The sequence below is a fragment of the Falco rusticolus genome, chromosome 8 (assembly GCF_015220075.1).
Source record: "Falco rusticolus isolate bFalRus1 chromosome 8, bFalRus1.pri, whole genome shotgun sequence".
Classification (NCBI taxonomy): Eukaryota; Metazoa; Chordata; class Aves; order Falconiformes; family Falconidae; genus Falco; species Falco rusticolus.
This window is the reverse complement of record NC_051194.1, coordinates 4,241,645-4,264,581: the sequence shown is the minus strand read 5'-3', so window position 1 is coordinate 4,264,581 and position 22,937 is coordinate 4,241,645. Positions and strand designations below refer to the sequence as shown.

The 22,937-nt window shown below is 47.0% G+C and overlaps 1 protein-coding gene across 2 annotated transcripts; it reads right to left on the bottom strand.

Annotated features, from left to right (window-relative positions):
- Positions 1 to 431: 431 nt before the first annotated feature.
- Positions 432 to 22,937, bottom strand: TGFBI (transforming growth factor beta induced). Of its 2 annotated transcripts, none has more exons than XM_037398029.1 (17): positions 22,786 to 22,937; positions 18,294 to 18,392; positions 11,484 to 11,548; positions 10,453 to 10,610; positions 9,212 to 9,376; positions 8,568 to 8,714; positions 7,727 to 7,868; positions 6,909 to 7,121; positions 6,636 to 6,773; positions 6,243 to 6,388; positions 5,940 to 6,076; positions 5,296 to 5,426; positions 3,248 to 3,372; positions 2,193 to 2,295; positions 1,916 to 1,995; positions 1,516 to 1,540; positions 432 to 1,349 (listed from the first exon to the last, which is right to left on the bottom strand). In XM_037398029.1, exons 1-17 carry the CDS (start codon positions 22,911 to 22,913, stop codon positions 1,291 to 1,293), a joined length of 2,061 nt encoding a protein of 686 aa, XP_037253926.1. In that variant the 5' UTR covers positions 22,914 to 22,937; the 3' UTR covers positions 432 to 1,290. The 2 variants fall into 2 exon arrangements, with proteins under 2 accessions (XP_037253926.1, XP_037253927.1); XM_037398030.1 differs by having other exon boundaries at positions 432 to 1,346.

Here is a 22,937-nt window from a genome sequence, read left to right as displayed (position 1 = left end):
TCCAGCAGGAGGGATGTGCTCAGCTGCTCTGCACTCCTTGAAGCGTGTGACACTGACTGCTCATGGAAGTACTGCCAAAAAAATGATGACAGGCCGGGATAAGAGGGGAGAAATGCTTTGCCTTTCCACTCTAGTCACTATCCGACCTGTTAATACTGATCCAGGCAAATCTGACACCCCTCCTTCCCAGCTAGTCAAACTGTGCCATCAGGCAATTCAGACCAAACAAAAAACCAAACAAGCATTATTGTTACTTGTCATATTTATATTTTTGATTTTATTTTTAATTTTTATTAAAAAACAACCATTATTAAAAATGAATCATCTGCTGGAAGGCTTCAGCCAGGGAGAACTCTCATTTCTCATGAACAAAACACAGCACAGTTAAAACCCATAGGCATAAACAAAACCAAATTAAAAAAAAAAAGAGAACAGTTCAAACCATAGCTTATAATTATGCAGTTTCCTCAATGTCAATAGAGAGGCTTTTGTTAAAAGCCTTCAATTCAGAATTTCATGGAAGACTTAAAACACAAGGGAAGAAGGAAACACATGCTTGTTTGAAAAAAAAAAAACCAACAAAAAAACACAACTAAAAAAACCCCAAAACACAGGAAAAAAATTTGCTTGGGTAATGGTTAATTAATTCAACAAATTTATTCCTCCAAAGCAATCGCTGTTCGCCCAGCCATACAGTTGGCCCTAGGTGATGTATTTGCTCAGAAATCTGAACATACACAATTCCTGCATTCTGACCAAAATATCCCAGTTCTGGCACTGGTTTGGAGTGGGGGTTCAAAGAGAACGTGCCTGGCCTCCTGCTTGGGGAGCCTAGGGTTTGCAGTGCCAGCAGGCACCACTGGGAGCCTGGAAAAGGGGCTTGAATTCAGCCCCTTTCGCTCTGCCCCAGTGAGACAGCACCAAGGTGAGCTCTGAGCATCTCGCTGAGCTCCTGAACCAGGGCAGAATTAAGCACCTGCCCTTGTATGTACGCATCAAGCCCAAAACTGGCTATGTTAAAAACCTGCAGATTAGGGACTACGTTAACAAAAAAAAAACAAACACAAAACCTATCTTCAGTCTGGGAACTTTAAGGTCAAAACCAAATAAAAATGGTCATAAAATATATACATATATATATGGCTTTTCATTTTTCCTATCCATTTCATTGGAAACAAAAATAAATTTAAGGGTGATATTTGGTTTTGAAAAATGATTCCATCCTTCTCTTTAGCTGTCAGCCGGAGTGGATGAGGCCGAGGCGCTGACTGCGGTTGCTCACGACGCGGCTCAGAACCCACCCGAGTTCTCCTTCATTCTCGCCAGTAACCGGGAGTAGACGGGTGCTGCTGAGGAGAAGAACGAGTTGCGTGGGACAGACACATGGCATCCCCCCGTCCCCTCCCCTCCTGGTTATGCTACACCTTGTTTGGAGCAAGACAACAGAATAAACCTTTATTGAAGGGACAGGGACATGCGATGGGAATTAGAAACAAGATCGAGAAGTTCTCTTACCTAGTCGAGGATTCCTCTGAGAAACCTGCACGGAAAGAAAATACAACGTTGGCATAAAAGCCACAAATGTCTGACAGCTCTAAGAACTGTGTGCACGTCAATACATTTATCCCTAGTCTCCAAAACCTATGGATGAATTCCAGCTTCATTACTGGAAGTTGATATGTATTGTACCGTGCCAAGGTTACATTCACAGTGTGCTGCAAAGTGTAGGCTTCATGTTGCAAAATCTATTATTTCTTATATAATTAAATCATGCAAGAAGAGAGGATTGGTCATTCCATGAAACACATATGCTCACTCTGTGGAAGTCAAAGTCTGAATGTGACATTATCTTCCAATCATTATTACCAAAATGTAATTTCAGTACTTCTACAGTGAGAGATTTTTTGTCTTTTACCTTGGATAACGCAGATGCCTGTTTGAAGATTTCTAATGCAGGATCTGCAGGCTCGTCACCTCTTTCTTGGGGCCTTGAAGCTAAGGGAAGGACACAGGTAGCACTGAAATACTCTTCAAAGCACACAGGCTGCTTCCTGCCACTATTATCTACTGAAAATCCCATAACCGAGTAATCCTCCTCAATAAACTGAAGCAATTGCCATGTGTCACTACTCCCTCCCGAAGCAGCTTTGCTGTCATGGTGTGGCTCAAGATATTTCTAACCACGGACCTACCCTGTGGCTGTAAGACGGAGTTCACAGCATAAATCACACCATTTGTGGCCATGATATCGCTTTCAGCAACAGGCTCCTTGTTGATATGTATTACGTTGTTTTTCTGTTCAGGAAAAGAAAAAAATATTAAAAAATAGTAAATAAAAAGTAGTAAATGAGAAAATTTTGTCATCAGTGGTTTCCAGTTTTATTTAGAAAAGCCCTCACTTTGCATTCATTCATTTACTTGATGGCTGTAGGCATTTTCATTCCTCTTGCCAATTAAGGAGAACATAAAACCAAATTATAGCCTGAGCAGTTTGTCCTGGAGTGGCTGGCAGGCTTTGGAGCACGGACTTTCTCGGTGCGCTGGCTGGGAGCGCTGTCCCATGGCAGCAGGGCACATCCACCAGCTCCCTGGTGACACCAGGCACTGCTGCTTGCCCCAGGAGGGATGGTGGAGGTGGCATCGGGAGAGGGCAGATCGAGCCTGGACACAAGAAGAGTCTAGCGTGCAAGTTGGCCAACTCAATGTGCCTGGAAACACCGGCCTTTCCCTTTTTGTCCTGCATTTTCTTCCTTATGCACAGAGTGGATCATGGTTATTTATTTTCTGAAATATATTTTCTTCTTCAATAAAGGATCCTACATTCTCTTACTGTAGTCCAGAATTTGTGAAATGAAATTGTATATGTAAATAAATCCTGCTGCGCTAAGGGAGCCCATGCAGAGATCATTTTTGTTACACTAAAAAAGATGTGTTAGCTGAACAAGCTATTTGTTTAATTTATTTATGCTTTTTCCCTTGTGACTTAGGGTTAAATTTATAACAGCTCCTGGAAATCATTTACAATCGGTCTTCTGGGGAGAAAGCTGAAGCAAACCACATTTCAAGACTGCCAGCTTGTTGGATTGAGCACATGGCAACAGTCCCTCCACTACAGGCAGAAAACACTGTTTGGGGGGGCTGTGCACACATTTAGAAGAGGTTCCCACACCACCCAGATGAGCACAGACATACTTTGGTCCTCGGCATGGACAGCTGAACACATGAGAACCCATCCCAGGCGACTCACCACGCTGACTTCCAATTTATCCCCCTGCATGGACTTCAGCCTCACCAGGGCACCAACCGCGCCGCTCACCAGGATCTCATCAGCCACATGGAACTTGAGGATGTTGGCAAGCTCCTTGGCATTACCTGGGGGAAGAAAAAACATTTACATTTGCAAAACAGCATCAGTGCTTGCTTCCCATACTTCACGTGGGAGAATGAAACTACATGGAAAATACTGTGGTTTCCTGAAAGTGCAAGGGAACAATGTAAAATTGAAAAAAAAAAACAGGCAGCAGGACCTTGGTTGGAGCTGGTTAGGGCACTGAGGCCATTCCTGCCCAGGCAGGTGAGGATCCCAGCAAGTCCAGAAGGACATTCCTCTGATGTCCCACCTAGGTGTGTATCAAAGCTGCCCTATACATGAAACCCCTCTCTCTTGGGTTTTCAGTCCCTCGTTCTCACTGTGCACAGCAGGAACCCGTTTCTGTTGCTGCTTTCACTTCCCAAGGAAGTCTAGGGGTGGGGGGGAGACCCATGTGAAATAAGGAAGCAGCTAGAGCGCTCTGGTATTTGCAAATGTCGATACTGTCACCAACACCGGTGTCACTTGGCAATAATGTTCACGGCTGAAACTGCAGGATTCCTGAGTAGGAAGGGGAAAAGTGCAGGAGAAATGTCACTAAGAGATCACAGACTGCTGGCCTGATCCCCACCCCACTGAGTCTCTACCCATCTAGCTGTGCTTTGAAACAGATTTTAGGAAGATAAGATGCTTCCCCTTTGCCATCTATTTTCCAGAAGAGGCAGTGACGTGCACAGCATGGGCCAGCAGCCCCCCTCCATTTACCCATTTAGAGGATGCAGTGTCACTGATAACACCCACAGACAGGCAACGGGGACCAGCTAGTGCAAAAGGTGGCCTCCATCTACAAACCCACAGCAGCTCCCTCAGCAAGGGGGATTTTTTCTTTCAGTGCCCCCATATGAATACACTGTGAGCTTTTTTCCCATTTAAGAGTTTTTCTAGGGTGGCCACAGTTCACACTGCACGTCCTCACCAGCATGATTCACTTCTTCGTCAGGGGCATAAGCTAAATATTTGTGTGAAAAAAGAACATCCGAAGTGTCCACATCTGGGATACTTCACTCCTGCAGCCATTTACAATAGCTGCAAAACAGTTCTGAAATATTTATATATTAAGCACTAGACTGGATGTGCAGTCTAATAGTACCAGTTCCTCATCCCTGCACTTAAAAGGATAGCCAGCTACCGTGGGCAGATGCTTCCCAAATTATGATGTCAATGTTTGGTTGGGCTTTAATTCCAAGAAGACATTACAGTCGAATACCTGACATTGTTTCCAACCACAGACAGTTTTCAACATGAACAAAATAAAAGATCGTGCTGCTTACCCAGAAGAGTGTTATTAAACATTCCCGTGCTTTTTTCCACACCCAGCCTGCACGCCTGTGCTTTTCAGGATATTGGTCTTTGCCTGTGCTAACTGGAATATTTGCTGTCTTCTAAGGATCAGGCTGGACATCCTGCTTTGTCCACGTACACATAGATGGAGCAACAGCTCCATCCTTTTACTACTTAAATTTCATACAGTGTAACTGGAGGCTGAACGTGGACCATGTTTTCCATTTGCAAAACTTACTTGAGACACCCTGATCCTACGTGGTTGACAGCCACATTCTCACTTCATTCATCCCTGAGAAAGGCAGAGACTTGATCGGTTTCTCTAGAAACACCTTAGAGTTATCTTCTTTACACCAGCCAGCACAGCCAAATTAAAGTCATGGTAAGTTTATAGCAAGCATGTCTTCCAAGCACAAGGGAAATAGAAACCTGCATTCACACTTTTGTCTGAGGGTTCAGTGCCCCTCTATGCATCCTCGGCTTTCTGCTGGATGGGGCTTATCCAAATCAGTTGTGTAGGAAGCCCATGCTTCCAACAGAGAAGGTCAAAGAATGAGATACAGCAGGGAAACATAGCCAGTTCTCCTCGTATCACGCCAACAACACATGGCAGCTGTTCATCTAAATGCTCTAAAAACGCTCACCCATTAGTTTGTTCAGTTCCCCTTGGGGCATGGCTCGGAAAGCTTCGTTTGTTGGAGCAAACACTGTGAAGGTACCTGGCCTGTTCAAGTTCTCCGTTAGACCAGCAGACTGGATTGCAGCCACCAGCGTACTGCAAAACACATGTCAAATGCGTCACTAGAAACGACTTTGGTTGGTCTTTGAGCAATTGCACGTTGCGTTCAAAAGAGAGCTGTGAAGTGAGAATTGCAAAATCCTGTTGTGGTTCAGCAAATCAATTAACCAAAAAGTTGATTAGGTAGGAAATGAGCCTGTGAGGTCCAACCAGAATGTGGCAAATCAACCTGGGAATGCTGACTCCTTGGGCACCAAATGGTAGTGAGGAGACAGACCGGTCAGGCCACAGCGGCTGTGATGGGCACAGATGGCTTTGGAGCCAGCTTCTTACTGTACAGAGGGGGACCACACGCTCTTGGCTCACAATTCATTGAAGGGTTATTTGAAGTCTCATTCCCTATAATTTAGGGATAAGACCATGGTTTTGGATGCTCTTTCTATTTAAAAAAAACCCAAATATAGTCATGACTACGACCCATAATAAACAGAAACTGCTTTGGCAGCTCTTCCAGTCCTGACTAGCACTGAGGAAGAGCAGAAAGGTCACCTGAAGCGATGGTCTGCCTTGAGAACATCCATCACTGAGCCAGACGGTGGAGTCAACATTTTGTCCACACTAAAGAGGGTCCCAAACCTTCCTCTCTTGTCATGGGCAGCAATGCATGCATTTTCAATGCACAGGTTCTGCAAAAACAGAATTGCAGACAAAAATATTTTATTAGTACATGCTTCAAAAGAGATTTTTATACTTTCCACAAAGCTCAGTTACACTTTTTACATGACAGCCAAAACACTGCAGACATCAAGCATCATTCAGCCACAGAGAGCTCCACACACTGCAAGAACTTACATTGCGGTACACAAAAACTCTCAGTTCCTTGTCACCCAGCGTCTGTAGTTTCTGTCCATGGTAAAGATATTTAGAGGAGAGCTGGTCTTTAACAATGTGGTTCAGAAGCAAATTTTTCATGTTACTGTCAACAACGGGGAGTCCATCTGCAGCGAAAGGTACGGAAAGAACTTAAGTGATTGACTTAAAATGACCACTGAGACACTAAAAAAAGTCCAGATACAGAGTATTACCCACACCAGTTCGTCACTGTAAAGCTAGATGCCACTGCCTATAGCTGAGGCATCTGAGGGAGCACATGCATACGTGTGCACTGAAACTTGGCTGAGGGCTGTCTGAGGGAGATCTGCGGCCCAAACCGATGGCAGGAAGAGATTTACTCCCCCAGTTTACCTTTGAACACATCGTTCACCGGGGCAAGGAGGGTCACTCGCTCACTGCCAGTTAGATGGGAACTGAGACCAGCTTGTCTGAAAAAGTCCATAGACTTGGAAACTTCAGATTCTTGTGCCAACTCAAACAGGGTCTTAGCTGAAAAGAAAAGCAACACATAGTAACCTTGCATTAAAGGCAATCCAGCCGTCACTACACCCTCTAAATCCAATATTTCCTTGACAAAATAGACAGAACAAAGGCAACAGAACGGATGCAGAGAGGCACCAGTACCCGAGTCTGGGATCAGCAGCTCATTAACAAAATGTACGACGCCGTTGGTTGCCAGGACATCCTTGTTGGCAATGATGGGCTTCCCATTGAGGGTCAGCTCTTCCCCGCTGCAGCCCACGTCCAAGGTGGTTCCTTCCAGAGTCTCCATCGTCAGGCCAGCAATGATGGCCTCAGCACACATGGCTGACTTCAGGATGTGATGGTTCAGCAGGTCTGGAAGAGAGGCGAGTGTCTTGGGGAGCTGCAAAAATCAACTATGAAATTATTGCAGCTTTTAGGGATCCTGTTCAGTGGCAAGGGCCGCCTGTACTGTATTGTACGGGGCTCTACTCCAAAAGATGTGCAGTCATTTTAAATTGTGCAATTGTGCTGATTTTAATTCAGCAGCCTGTGAAATCAAGTGCCTAAAAAGAATAACTTTTACACACCTTTGTCAACTTCAAAAGGTTTTGTGTGGTTATGCGACACATTTTTCAGGGGTAGTTGCATTGATTAGTTATTAGTTTTCTTGCGGCTTGCTGGATTGATAGCAATCACCATCACATACAGGAGTGCTAAAGGAAAACTTGGAAAAGGGACTGCTTCAGCTCCCCTCTCCATATCTGGATACGACTCTTGGCCATGTCTACACATCTACCATATCTACATCCAAAGAAGTTTGGGCTGTCCAGTTTAAAAAGCTGGAGTCTGTCAAATCTGTTTACTGCAGCTGTTGTCAGAGTGTATTGAGGAGCCATTCAGATGTCCTCGAGAAGGAATATAGAAGAACTGAAAAATACTCTTCAGTCTCTCAAGGGGCTCAGTAAACAAGCACTTACCCCTCAGGGCTTCTGGGTCCCCCAGGATCCTGTTCAGTGTTTCTCGTGGGATCTTCTCAAAGGCTTCGTTGGTTGGAGCCAAGAGCGTGTACTGCCCTTCGCTTTCCAGTAAGCTGTTGAGGTCAGAAGCAGCCACAGCAGCCTTCAGAGGAATGAGGAGAGAGGGTAAAACGTTCAGCCATTACACAGAGGTCAGCAGCTTTGTCCAGGCATACACTAAAGGCCAGATTTATTAAGGCTTTTATAATTTCAGAGGACTTACAAAAAATTCTGAATAGCTTCTTTCAGCAGTTTGGTCCCTTTATAAATTTGACCCAGCCCCATGGTTCTCTTGTGTTCCAGAAATGTGAGTACAAGAGCCCTTTTTTGGCAAGACTGACAGCTAGTTTGAATACCCTGATGTGCCTGGAAAGGGTCACAGTACTCCCTGTCAATAATTCAGAGCAGAACCCACAGCTGGCTCCCTGCAAAACCCCTGTGGTTTTTAAGTTGTTCCTTAACTTGGCAAATATCAAGGCAAATAAACTGGTACTCATCAGATCTGAGCAGTTAGTATCTCCTTAGGCTAAGACTCCCATAGAAGAGTGAGGAGACAGACTCAGTGGATGCCTCTTTACTGACAGCAATAGCAGGGTGACAATTATTCTCGCAAAACCCTACCTGTGCTGATAGCAAACACTTCTCTTCTTAAAGCAAAATCAGCTACACTGGCGTGAGGATTTTATCAGCAGCTTTAGAGCCACGGCACCTACAGGCTGGCAGGCTCCTCCTGACAATTCACTGGGAGTGGGATGTTTGAACATCTTTAAGGAGCCCTGGAGCACACACGGGCTGGACTCACCCGAAGAGTTTCCAGGCTTTCCTCGGTCTCAATGATCTGCTGAATGCTGTTAGTAGTGGTAGCGATGACTTTGTCGATGACGTGAACCACTCCGTTGGTGGCGTGGTGGTCAGCTTTCAACAGCCGGGCACAGTTCACTGTCACAATCTGCAGAGGGAAAGAGCCACGGGGCGTTATGTGCACTAAAACAAGAAGGTAAAGCAGCCTCTGCTGGTTTTCTATTTCAAACGCAGCCAGTGCTATAATATGGAATCAGCAGGAGCAGAAATGTGGTTTCCTCAAAAAGCAGCACAAAGAGTGAGAATTTTCTATCAAGAATGTTTGAATCATTTCATGTTTAAAGAGCTTTGAAGATAATCAGTGGGGTTTTTCTACCCTGAATCATCAAGACTAAGAAAATATGCAAGAACCAATGCTTGGGCAAGCATACTCTTATAGGGCAACGGGGGCAACTTCCCTGCAACAGCAGCAATGGAACTGCCTGCTTGTAAATATTCTTTTCAAGCTCCTTCTAAATATGTATCCTACATCAGCAGTTGTCAGCCTAGGTGCTACAGAGTCCCGGAGCTCCAAGGACAGTGTAGAAAGTGCAAGGCAGCAGCAAAGCAAGCATGCTGCGGGCAGGTTTAATGCGAATGTCTTACCCCATTGGGATAGTGGTGAATCTGGATAGGCAGGTCCTGGTACATTGAGTTAAGCGTTGTCCCATGTTTCAGATCGTCTGTGAGGACCCGTTTGTTCACCATGTGGTAGCGGAGGGCGTTGAGCAGCTCAATGTTAACGTTACTGACTAAGGAATCTAGAGTTTCCTGAAAATCAGAAAAATTAATTTTTCAGTGCTGAGTGCAATTAGGCAAGTTGTTAGAGAGAGCCAGGAGGTCTGGCTGCATCCAGGGGGGTGTGTGTGTGCATGCATATTAAGTGATGTATTCCGCTTTATGCCATCTGTGCAAATTAAGAGCTCTTAACTTTCATAAATCTTTGTCTTTTGCCTTACAACAGCAGCCCCTCATCCTTGGCAGATGAAGGGATGATGGCAGCAAGCTCCAGTGTGGGGTCACTGCCTCGAAATGAGCAGTAAGGCAACAAAAGGCATCGCTCATGGCCAAGGACAAACGCACCAGCAGACCTTCCCCAACAGTGTCATCCCTGCAAGGGGCTCTTCTGGTGCAGGTTTTGGGTAGAGGCTTGGCAGTGGGGTTAGCCAAAAAAAAAAAATTCCTCCTCCCTGCCCCAGTAGCTGTTCTTCCATATTTATGGACAAGTGATTTAAATATGGGATGTAACTGGGTAGGGGTTGTACAGTCAGGACTCTCTCCTGTTCACAGCGATGCCCCACTAGGATGGCAGCACCAGCAGGACAGCAGTGGCAATTCCAGGAGCGGAAATTTCACAAGACACAGAGTGAGAAAATCAAAACCAATGTAAAGGAAATGTGTATGTGACTGAGCATAGAACACATTGATGCACAAGGCTGAAGGTTTTCCAAGGCTCCAGCTGGGACTGGCTACTTGTAAAAATTATTAAGAACAACCAGAGTGGTAAAGTCATGGTCAACTAGAAAAAGTGAAATGGTTGGAAAGTCTCTTGTTACAGGTCTTAATGCAATCTCTAATGGTAAGGAGGCAGGGAGAACTGACTGAGGTGATTTCCAAATCTACCTGCTGGAGAGCATCCACATCTCTCTAGTGTTGGGCTCTTTCAGAAACAAAGCCCTGGACCTGGTGGACCAGTACAGTGATTCCCATCTTGGAAATTCACAGTCCTTCCTATATCAGGACTGTGTCTCTTCTGCTGGATAGGGCTAGATCCAGACCCCTGCAGTGCTGGATCTCCACTACAGAAAGCCAGAGAAAGAGATGAAAGAAGAGGAATTCTATCTTACAGCAGGTAAGGACGCCCAGGCCTCATTACTCGGGGCAAAAATTGTAAAACTTCCAGGTCCTTCGATTTCTGGCCTTAGGTTAGACCGGTCAGAGTAGAGCTGCGTGGTGGCAGACCCGACAACTCCCAGGGTTTCATAGATGTTTGAAAGCGGCAGCGCTGAAAGAAGAGAAGGTTATGTTCCCAACACATTCATCCTGCCCACACTGCGCTGAATTACAGCAGAGCTGCTGTTGAGAACGCTCGTGGAAATGAAGCATGTCAAGGAACTCGTATCTGTTCATTAATTAGATAATAAATAATCATAGCCAGACAGCTCTAGCCTCAACTATAACAGTGTAATCCAGGGTCTCCCGCATCACTGCAGGTTTCAGTGGTGTTACTCTGGATTTATATGGATGTGAATTTAGGCAAGCAAAGATGTTCACGGCTTTCACCCAATCCTTGTTTATACTCAGGTTTTTGGTGTTCGGAGCTGGCAGCTCACTGCTGGTCTCAGTCTCCATGGCCCATCTACTCCAGCCCAGGTGGTTAACTGGGTGGCATCAAGCTTTTGTGGAAGGAAGTGTTCAGAAAGCAAAAGCAAAATACGTCTTTCTTCAATAAACCCAGTTAATTCCCTCCCAACTCCCACCAGTGGCTGAACTGTATTTTCTCCTAAACGCAATTTTTTCTAACCTCATGCTTGCCAAAATAAAAATGAGCAGAGATTGGCAGTGCTGTCTGCCACTCTGTCGTTCCTTTGTATTGCATTTCCAACAACTATATTACTTGTTGGAATAAGTAGTTCCCTATGGCCCTCCCATGCTTGATTAAGCTTTAATTATATCCAAGGTTTTAAGTTGTCTGGAACATTTTGCATGCTTTGGAGCTGATCTGGCACTCAGCTGGTGCTCTGCATTTGCCATTGACTTTTTCACGGCAATAGTACGCACAAATTGCAAAAAATCAAATCCACTTTGAGTAATTTTCTAACGTTTCCCTTTACTAGGCAGCTGTATAATTTTAAGAAGTCTAAAAACATATTTTTACCAGCTGGGCAGCCTTTTTCTCCAGGAACTTTTTCATATCCAGGACAGCACTCGTAACTGATTACTCTGGAATAAGAGATGGATATGGCAGATTAACTGACGGTGTCTCACTGCTTTTTCTCTATTTGCTATAGTTCTGCATCCATCCACATTTGGTGACATTTCTAAGCAGACGCTTCATCACACATATAGACTTGAACAAAAGACAAACTACAATTTTTATCTCCTTCAGGGCTGCATGTTGCCAGTTTCCCCACAGAACAAAAGCAGACATGATTTCTTTTCAAAACCACTTTCCAGGAGACTTCGTAGAAACAGTGGATGGAAACCAATGCCATGGTCCCAACAGACAACCTATGCAAGACACTGCAAGTGCTGGTTCATTTGTGGGATCTGGGGATCTCCCTGGCTGACTGCTGCTGTCGCGCCTGATCGCTTTTTGGGCAACACACTGCGATGCCAGCATGGCTGCTTCACCTAACCGGCCAGTTTTCCCTTCATTTCACCCCATTCTTGACCACCACCAGAAATTATTTGCATACTTATGGCAAAATCCACAAGACAGACCTGGAGGGGAAGGAGCATCCCTGGTCTTGGATGCACTGGCACAAGGGCATGGGATGAGCCCTGCAAGGACAAACTTCCCCAGCGGTGGCATGTGCATCCATGGGCACCCTGGGCAGTACCGCAGCACAACCGCCTCTGCTGATGCCGGGTACATCCCCGCAAGCATCCTGCTGCTTCTGGCTGGCAGCAAACTGCTGCGCTGACTAAGCACTGTCCCCCAGCAAAACCAAAGGGGGCAGAGACCCCATCCTGGGGAAACGGGGCCATCCTGCAGATTTGCAGACCCCAGATAAGTGAGAGCTGCCTGCACGTTGTGTCTGTCACCTGCAGCTCAATGGGAAACAAAAGCCATCTGATCCTCAAAGCTGGCCGCTTGAGGGAACACATTTTGATATTAACAGGGGGAAAAACAAAAAAAGGGAAAGGAAACAAAAAAAATCCAGAAGTTGCCTGTTTATTTTTCACAGGGGACTCTTTCACCTATTGCTCATATGCTTGGTGTGGAAGGAGCAAGGACATCTGATCGATGGGGAAGCCAGCAAGGGAATAGGTGTTCCTCCCAAAGCCAAGGGTTTCCTCTGTGCTCCCGGCTGGATTCAAGACAAGCAGGATGCTGTATCGCTGAGCCTCAGCACACTCACTCAAAGAGAAAGGAAAATCCTTGAGCTTCAGATATTTGTCATAATTTTAACACTGTTAACAAACAGTGGAAATGCCTGGGGTTTAAGAGGGAATTCTTCAGGGTAATTAAGAGCCAGTAAGTGAAACAAATACCTGCTTTTCTGTGACAGAAGCAAATAAATTCTGTGTCACGATTTCCTAAGAGAATTACAAAGCAAACCCAGACTGATTGTCTAGACATTATATATTCCATGTGGGAATGAGTTTGCCTAAAGCAATCCCTTTCTTTGACTACTGGAGATCTTAACACCCTGCTGCTCCGCTTTCCCCAGCCCCTCCATCTCATGTTCATTAGAAACATACACTTTCTCCCACTGCCACTTCCCTCCCCTACCTCCAATTTTTCTTTTTTTCACCCTAGAAACTAAATCCAGTCTAGACGGTTCCCTTGGTTCAGACCCGTAATCAAAGACGAAGAGCTGATTAAAGAGAAATCATTCCAAAGTTCAGCATAAATAATTCCCGAGTGCTGATGTAGGCTTTAAAAAGCTTATTTATAGATCGATCGGAGATTAATGAGCTGTGACGAAGGGGCAGGCCGCTGAGGCACACAGCCTGCAGCACACAGGGCTCGCCAGCTCAGGGCTGCCCCAGCAGCCAGGCGCCTGCCGGGAAGGGAGGGCATCGGCAGGGGATGGAGGGACCACACCGCCTGCTTCTCGGTGGGTTCGTGGGCATCTCCAGCACCACCACATGAGGGAAGCTAATGGCAAAAAGCACCGAGGCCAGTAATGGGGCTAGCTCCACCCGGGCAGGGGCTCCTTCAAGCTCCCAATCCCACTCACCCACTGAAGGTGACCTACCAGCACCATCTGGTATGCATTTTGCATGCCAGCATTTTGAGTTGAGTACCAGAAAATTTCTGCAAAGGGCCAGGTGAACACAGAGGTGCTCGGCAAAGTGTTTGTACCTACAAGGAGCCAGAGATGAGGATTGTAAAAAACAGCTTCAGCTTCAGCCATTTGCCCTGCCATGGTTGGTGGACTTGGAGGAAGCACAAGAGACCCCAGCCCCCCCAAAGGCACGTAGGCACCATTCAAGGGGTGGCTCAGGGCTGGGCATCCTCCCAGCTGGTCCTGCAGCCGCCTCCAGCCCTCAGGGAAGAGCAGCACAGCCGTGGCTGAAGGCTGCTCTCCCTCATTTGCAGGACTCTGCATCTTGATGCTATGGTACCCTACACATCCATGTGGGAGGAAGGCTCCTCCTTTGACATGTCCTTCTCCAGCTGGGTCAGAGCCACAGCCTGCTGCCCAGGGAGGAGTATCTCTCTTACACAGCCGGGGGCAAACAGCTCACAGGAGAAAACACTGAACACCTCCCAGGCACCGCACCACACGGTGGGCTCTGCACAAAAGCCCTTGGAGATGCCAAGTCCATCCCTGTTCCCGGTGTCTGCTCAGCAGCTACAGACCACTACACCGGGACAGAGCGGATTCCAGCGATGTGGGTTAAATAAGCAATACCCTCACACAAAAAGCATTTGTCATCCACTCTGCAACACCTCTGACCACAATTTCCTGACCTCCTCATTGAGTAATTTCGAGTCAAATCTATAATTTTTCAGCCGCTGCTTTTGAAACACTGTATTTCTTAAAATCTATCTGTATCTGAGTGCAGAAGCAAGCTCCCTGGCTTTTATTAGTCATTGTTTCACTGCTGTTGCATTCTTAGGATCTGAAATTAAATTTTAAGTGCATTTCTTAAGGTAATAAAAACAAGCTTAGGCATATATTAGTGAATAAAGATCCATTTGTAATAATTTCCTGTAATAAAACCCATATGTTTTGTTTTTGTAAAATAACTGCCAGAGAGTAATATTTTTTTTTTCCTGAACTGAGGAAAGTACATCAGACAAGAAAAGGAAAGTTAATTTAAATGCAAAAAAAAAAGGAACATATTAAGAGACAACTTATTGCCACTAGTTATTCCTCAAAAAATAATCAAATCCCAGATTTATATAAGCTGTCTTTTCATTCTCAAGACAAACAAGGATGTGGGGATGTGTTCAAGAATGAGTCCTGTGCATAAGGGAAGTAGAAAAATATAAAAAACACAGGCACAACAATGAGAATATATTCTAAGTAAACTATATCTTTGGCTTTGGAACAACCAACAGTGGAAAATTACTTAATTACCAAAACAATCTTGTTTCAGTGCTCATTAAAATCAAAGCAGTGTCAGATTTCTTGCCAACTGCCTTATCTCACCTCATCAGCAACGATAAAAAATGTACATAAATCCTCTATCTAATTTCTCCCTAACCGTGTGAGCCAATACTTCAGCAAAAAGAAAAACAAATTAAAAAAAACAGATAAAGAGGTAAGAGTCCTCTTCTGATGCATGAGTTGAAATTTCCATCGCGCACATCCAGCCCCAGCCCACCACTCCACCCCTGGGGAGCAGCAGATGCTGCTGATGAAGCCTGCAAAGCCTCAGCACCAAGCCTCTGCCTTACGGCCATAACCTATTTGTTGGTGGTAACAGCTACGGAGCAACTCAGCACAGCGCCTGCTGCACCCCGGGGTGCCCATGAGAGCTCTCGGCTGTGAGCCCAGAGCAGCGCCCGAAAGGTGATGCACCTGGACGCAAAACTAAAGACCAGGCACATCCGCGTTTTCCGAGCCGGCTTTCCTTGCTGTTCCAGTCGCTCTGTGTCTCCTGATGCAGGATGCAACCATCCAAGAAGGACTGAAGTTATGCTGCAGGCTTGTGGCAACTCTTCTGCCTTCCTCACTAGTGGTTGAACCTCTCCGCTCTGAGTCAACCCTGCAGGAGCTCAACTTTGCTTCTCCACAGTACCTGGCTCTCACTGACCAACCTGCCTCCCTCCCACCTGTTTGAAACAGTGCTCAGAGCAGGAAAAAAGAAGAAATCAAAGCAGCCAAAACTATCTTTCACAAGCCAGGTATCTGCACCTGCAACACACATCCAACTTGTGGCACCGCTGACCCTTTAGGCTAATCAGGAGAATAACAGCCAGGTCAAACATGAAGTAGGTGAGATGGGTCAAGCGTCTTCTATCCCAGAACTGCTCTTCTCACAGGTGGGGAAAACCTTTTAGGAGGAGGAAATGGCCATGCTTATCCAGCTCCACTGACCCCTCGGGCTGGTGGAGTGGATCCCCTTGCCAACAAGAGGACCAAGCACACCACTTCAGGAGAGGACATCTGACTACAGATCCCAAGCACAGCCTGGATCCACCCAGTTATGCTGATGAACATGCCAAATCCTGACTCTTTCTGGGATTTAAAGGCATCTGGTATTCTCAAAACCTCTCATGGACCAGCTCAGTCCCACACACCAGGTCAGTTTTGAGGGTTTGCGCTGTGCAGCATTAACTGTGCCCACATCCTCTCTTGGGAACTGATGCACTGAGCACAGCACAGCATCAGGCCCCTGACACTGGTTTAAGAATTTGACTGCTGCAGCGTAATGCATCACGTCCTTCGTGGCCCAAATGACTCCTGATTGCTTCCATATGCAGGAACACCACGTCCAGTGGGGGCCACCACCAACAAACATTTGTAATCAGAGCTGTCCCAGGGTCCTCCAGAAAATCTGAGTCAAGGCATGTGTCTTTTGTTCTGCATAAGCACTGCTAAAGGGCAAAGTAGGGCCCAGGCTCAAAAATGACTAAGGAGAGAGAAGAAGACAATAACACCCATTGTGGAGATGATGCAAAGTAAAGAATAGTGAGCAAATTCCATTTATAATGGGAACATTATCTCATAGGTTAACAGGCAGGTTAACGCTCTGTGTGCTTTTCTCTCAGCAATGTATCATTGGATTAGACACTTGGGTAAAAGTAGAGAAAATGAGGTTAGAAGAGATCACCCCATCTCCTCAAATGAAACAATTAAATACTGCCAGATGCCAGTTGTTCCACCTTTTTCTGGAGATAAGCAGATGAGCTTGTTTCTGCCAAATGCAGCTGCACACTTGGGTTACATGAGGTTAGCTTCTCACTCGTTTCAGAGCTGAAGAAATCTGTGGCCGGATCACTTTGCCCTTCAGTGACCATAATAGCAAAGCTGTCCCACAGCCACAGCTGAGTCATGTTTTCTTTGGAGACCTAACGTGCTACTCCGTTATCAGAAGAGGCAATGATGATACCATATTGCCATGCCATAATCTTATCCATTTTATGTCAAAAAAGACACCATTGGGCCAAGATGAGAGCCTGAACTCTAATCACCCAAATGAAGTCTTTCCAGATTTGGTGGTTCTGTAGAATTAAGGAGAGGGGGCTGGTTTGTTTTTACAATCTTGCCTCTCCATTTTTTATTTATTTTTTTCTTTCTGTAAAGACAACTGGATGTAAGGGAAACCGCTATACATGCTCACTGTATGGTACATCCTGAAACACATCCTCCTGAAGTACAGAATTTCCCTCTTCTAAACGAATTCATGGGTAGCACGATGAAAGGCCAAAAGCCACGCACGGTGATGGCTCCTGCTTTGCCTCCCTCCTCACCATACCAACACCGGACATGCAAAACGAATCCCAACGGCCAGCCACCCCAGCTAAACCAACGAAGGCAACCAAAATAAAAACAATAGTTTACCACCATTCAAGATCTCAAAGTCTGCTGTTGACTACGGAAACAGAATTTATTTAACCTGCAGTAAAGAACAGCATGTTCCTATAGATCTATATAAAATTTACATTGGACCATGTCAGAAACACCTGAGACGATCGTCTGCTGTTTGTTCTTGACCCTGCGGAGCCAGGATCAGACCTGGCCCACAGCTCTGCTCCCCAGGGCCAGCAGTGTTCAGGGCATCTTTGGTGGTGCATGCGAACGTGTCTGAAAGCCCAGTTTGGCCTTACACCAAAGGAAAAGATTCTCCACTCCTGATCTACAGCCTGGCAGATAGTCAAGCATGCATATCCTTAATTATCCGCTGACTACATCTTTCAAAAGAATGTCCTGAGGCTGCTTACACAGATACTTTATGCAACAGCTACTTGAATATTATTGTTTGCAATCTTAGACGTGGAATGGGACTGCAAGTCTAATTAACTTTCCTGGTGGAGTCATCAGAGAGTGTTGGCTAAAACTGACACCTCTTTCCCCTTATTTCTGTTTTCCCTTCCAAAGCAAACATATGTAGATGAGTTTTATGTTCTCTCCAATATCCGTCAGCTCTGGGTTGCCTTTCTGCACTCCCCCTTTTAGTTTTAATCTAGGCAGCATTGAGCCTAGCATGGAGAGAGACACAGTTAAGTACTAGAAAACATCTGGTACGCACTTCATTATAGCACTGAGAGCTGTATAAGTATATCTTGAAATGCAATTAGAATAAACCATCAGGGTTTGTATTTACACGGTGCTTTCCATTCTTAACATCTAAGTGTTTTAGGATCATGTTTCTATTTGAGAAAAACACAAATATTTCTTAGGGAGAAAAAGGCTAGAACAATTCTTAACACACATGCATGTTAAACCCGCACCATGGGCTGTAGCATCCCGTGTCTGTCACACCGTCTGCTTTTCCCACCCAGCACCCACCTCTGCAACGGGGTTTTTGGGGAGACCCTCGCTGGCGCTCAGGTACTTACGTCGACTTGCCACAGATCTTCCTCTGGTACCACTGCTTGCAGTTGGTGAAGTATTTCCTGTTTGTGCCGATCAGCTTCTGCACCGCACACACGTTGGGGCTACGGGTAACGACAAAGCACAAGAGGGTCCTGTAAGCCTCCCTCCTTTCGGTGCCAGCCCCCAAGATGGAGCCAGACCCCACCTGACAGTGCCTGAAAAGCCCTGCTGTGTGGCAAGGGAGGAAACTTTGATAGCTCTAAGTCAGCTCGCTCAGTCTGAGTGTATAATGACTGTCATGAAGTGGAGGAAGCAGTGAAAGACAGCTCTCTTCACTCTGCCAGGGCATCTTTTTCTTCACTGAGTGCAAATTCTTGGCCCTGCTCCATGTTCCACCTCTCACCAAAATACAAAGAAATTAAGTTTAAAATAATACTTTTTACAATAATACTGTTCGCATTTCCATGGTGAACAGCTACTTGCAATTTGGGATCCCAATTAAAACCTGAAAAAGTTTTGCAGTAATTCAAATCCTTCCCCAAACCCCCCATTATGTCATCATTTAGGACATAAAGAAGAACAGGTATTTATCACCTATAGATGGACTTGCACCAAAACCAGAACGGGTACTTCTGCTGCACGATAGACTCAGCTGATTCTGGACATGGATGCTGACGGGGAAAATGAGCAGTGGCACTTCCCACTCCGGTTTCAACACACCAGGTATGACAGCACAGATCAAGAGCCCAGAGGGCACCAAGAGCTCCTTCTCAACCAGAAAAGCAGACGGCTGGCATTACGTGTGTGACTAACCCCACGGAGAGCTGACTGCAGCCTTTCAGCTTTCTAAGAAGTGGTATCACTGCGAGCAAAGATATGGTCAAAGAGGAGTTGGGAGTTTCCTAGCTGCCGGTTTGGCCAGCACAGCATTTCCCCGCTCAGCCTGGCTCACCCCCCCTGTGGTTTGTGGCCAGCAGCCCTGGCCACAGATGTGGGCAATGCACGTTCAGCACATGAAATATGATTTAGGGATCTGGATTGCGAGGCTGCTGCCTGCCACTGGGCTTAAGCCAGAGGTGTAGCAAATGCCCCAGCAAGCTGAGGATGCTCAGCCCAACTGAGGCTGGATTCCCAACAGCCACACCATGCCCCAGTCGCGACAGCAACACTGAAAGTATGCGCAGTATTGGCTGCCAGGCAGATGAGGGAAAACAAATAATTAAACAAAATACATAAATCACCACTTCAGCCCATTAGGAGTGCTCTGCACTGTCCAGGGCAGAGCTTTCATTTGCACAAATGGAGCTCCGGATGGGGCCTGGAGATGCTGTTGTAAAGGTCTTGTTGATCTGTTTAGGAAAACAGACAGCAGCCTGTTTCATGCTGAGTTTGACCGAGACACTGCCCTGTTCCCTACCAAAATTAACAAAAGCAGAGTTTGCAGCTTGACCACCAAGTCTTCCTGTGGCCCTACTTGCTTTTCACCAGTGTCCCAAATTTGGCTTTCTCCAAAACGGGCCAGCCTGCTCATCATTAGCATGAATTAACGTGAGGGTCTCCTATATGTTGGCTAACTCCAGCGCCAGTCTCAGCAGGAGCTTGGCTTGCCTTCAATGAGCCTTTGTTGATGTGGCTGCCACAGGGCCCTGTGGAGGCAGGATCCGACCCCACGTGGCCCTGGCACCTTCGTCCTGCCCCGGGGGGAAAGTGAGGGCCCGTGGGACCTGGGGGAATTAGGTTACTGCCATATCCACTAATGGTAGTTTTGTTTCTGCATGAAAGCATTTCATTCCCTTTCTACACACAAGGCAAGGGACAAGGAGAAAGAATCTACTAATAAAAGTTAGAAATCACAAAGCCAAACTTTCAGCTGATGCAGACTGGCCCGGGCTCAGTAATTTCCACGCCAAATCATCGCTCAGAGAGACGTCTGTGCTCTCTGACTCAGCCCACCTCGGCTACCCAGCCCCGCCGCGCCAAAGTATGGTTCCAATTACATCGAAATTCCAAACCTTGCCTCGATTTCAGCGTCTGGCTGACGGCAGTGGACAATCCCTCTAATATTCATCTTGACAAGCCTGGCTACTGAAGGACTTGTTTGATCACTTCCCCCATATCCCCGGGAGCAGCCTGCCAAGAAAACCCTTGTGCCTTCAGGACAGCGTCAAACCCGCGCTGCTGTGTTCCCCTCCTCCCTGCTCGGGGCTGCAGCTCCCTCCCTGACTTATGAGGGAAAACTTCTTCCCAGTTTTTCCTTAATGTGGAAAAATCCCCCCCCAGGGCCGTGTTATCAATGATTCCCGCAGGCAGGCTGTAGTAGCGGCTCCCCGTGGTGCGTGTTCTGGTCCTTTGCCCAGTCGGGCTTAAAATGAATTTGTCAACACTCTCCCCTCTCCTCGTTGGAGTTCACCACCTCTGCCATGCCGTTCCCAGCCAGCCACGCTGACTCGAGGATAAAACTGCCTATTGTTCCCCTTCAGCTGAAACCTTCCACTTGGCAGGCTGCATCTGGGAGCTGCTGGGGCAGGGGCTGCCCTTCGGGAAGGGGCAGAGGCGAGCAGGACTCACCATCTGGCCCCAGCTACCTGCCATGACTGCATCCATGGAGCTCCCCCACATCACACCGCGCCAACACAAGCAGGTGGGTTTGGGGACAGAGCTCCTAGGTTTTCATCCTCAGATATTCATGTTCCTTATATACTTCTTATCTCCTCTCCTGGACCTGAATTGATTCACTTAAAAAAAAAAGTTAATTAAGGTGTACAAGTTTTGCTGCAGAGCCAAGCGCTGCCACCCAACTCGCTCTCGACTCAATAGGAGCATTGATGGTGTGGGGGGATGCTCACAGCAGAAAGGGTGGCAGTCCTGGTTGCACATCCCTCCTGAGCTCCCTCTTGCAACTGAAATGTCACATCTCACATCCAAGATCTTTTTGGCTGATTTTGTCCTGCTGTATCTCTCTGGCATGTCACTGATCAACATTCAAAATTCAGTTAATGTTTAAAAATCAGCTTGGTGTGAATGGATCTCTCCATCAGAAAGGGATCAGCGAGCACAGCGCTGTGGTCAGCTACGCTGGGTTTATCTCAGCATAACTTCATCTGGAAACCCTGGCGTACGAATTCCTTGCATCTTCCACAGATCTCAGGAACCAGCATGGACCACAGCCACATCTTAGCCTGTTCCTCTATGGATTGTACAGGGAGTAACAGGCTTCTCACCGCAGAGGTGAGCGCACCGATTTACACCAGGACTGCACTAACTTACCACGCCTGAGCAAACTTCAGTCTCGGGGCTATCGGCAGAACTGGGTATTTACTTAGTTTCAGTTAATGCAGAGATTAGTAGCAAGACTCACTGTGTGTGTACGTGAATCACTGTAATTCTTTTGTCACTGAGATTTTACAAATAACACCAGCTCAGAATTTGCCTGTTGCATTCTGTACCTGGTTAGACATACGAACAGCATACCCCTTCTCACAAATACGGACCTGGATCCCTGCCAGATAACTTAGCAAACCGCAAGATTTAAGTCTTGGGGGTCCATTTAAAGCATTTCATGACCCTGCCTGCAGCAATCCATTTAAATGGAAGCTACAGCTCCATCAATGTCACCACCCTGAGAGCTGGAAGCCAGCAGGAAGGTCTATCGTCCCTTCACCCCTCCTAATTCCCAGTAAGTTTTAAAAAACAGTGGGAAGAAGATTCACATTGGGTTAGTTTTCTACCTGCCAAAGAAGACTCAAACTACTCAGTCCATAACATAGCGTCCATCTAGCCAGAGAGGTCTACGTGCATTTTTGGGGTATCCCTTATCTCAGAACGTTTATGAGTAGGTAAGTGATCACTTTTGTCACAAAAAACTTGCAAGACTTACTGAGGGTTCCACTCAAAGAGTAAGTTGGTCCTTACTCCACAGAGACACTCCTCTGCTGTTGAGCCAATTTTCTTTCTTTTTCTATAAATTCATGAAAATGAGAATTCCTTCCACAAAATGTTTAACTGTTTAGAATCTGGGGATTTTTCCCTCCCCTTTTTCCTTAAGGGGGAGAGACTGATTGGGGTCTAAAAGGACATATGCAATATTAAGCATCTTAAAAGAAAGGAGGAAAGTTAACCAGAGAGGAAAGGGAAACGTTACTGGGGATGAAAGAACAAGTGCTTATCCGAGGGGGGAAGGAGGGAGAAGCCGGCAACGGAGCCGCCAGCACCGGGGCAGGCCCCCGCGGCAGGACCGAGCCGCGCTGCCCCGCACCGAGGCTCGTGCCCTGCCCCGCACCGAGCTGTGTTGCCCCGCACCGAGCTGTGCCCTGCCCCGCACCGAGCCGCGCTGCCCCGCACCGAGCTGTGCCCTGCCCCGCACCGCCCGGGGCCCGCCGGCGCTCCGCACCCGCACAACGGGCCCGCCGGCCAGGGCGCGGGGACCGCGGGGCCGCCCCTTCCCGCCGGGATCTGTGCAGGTCTCGGGGGAGAAAAGTCGTCCTCCCCCCCGGGGCGGCCGCTGGCCGCGCTTACCCGTGCTGCCGGCCGCGGAGCCGGCTGTGCTGCAGGACCTGCTGGTACGGGGACTTGGCGGCGGCGGCGGGGCCCAGCGCCAGCAGCAGCGGCAGCGCCAGCAGCAGCGGCAGCGGCGGGCGCGCCATGGCCGGGAAGCGGCGGGACGGGAC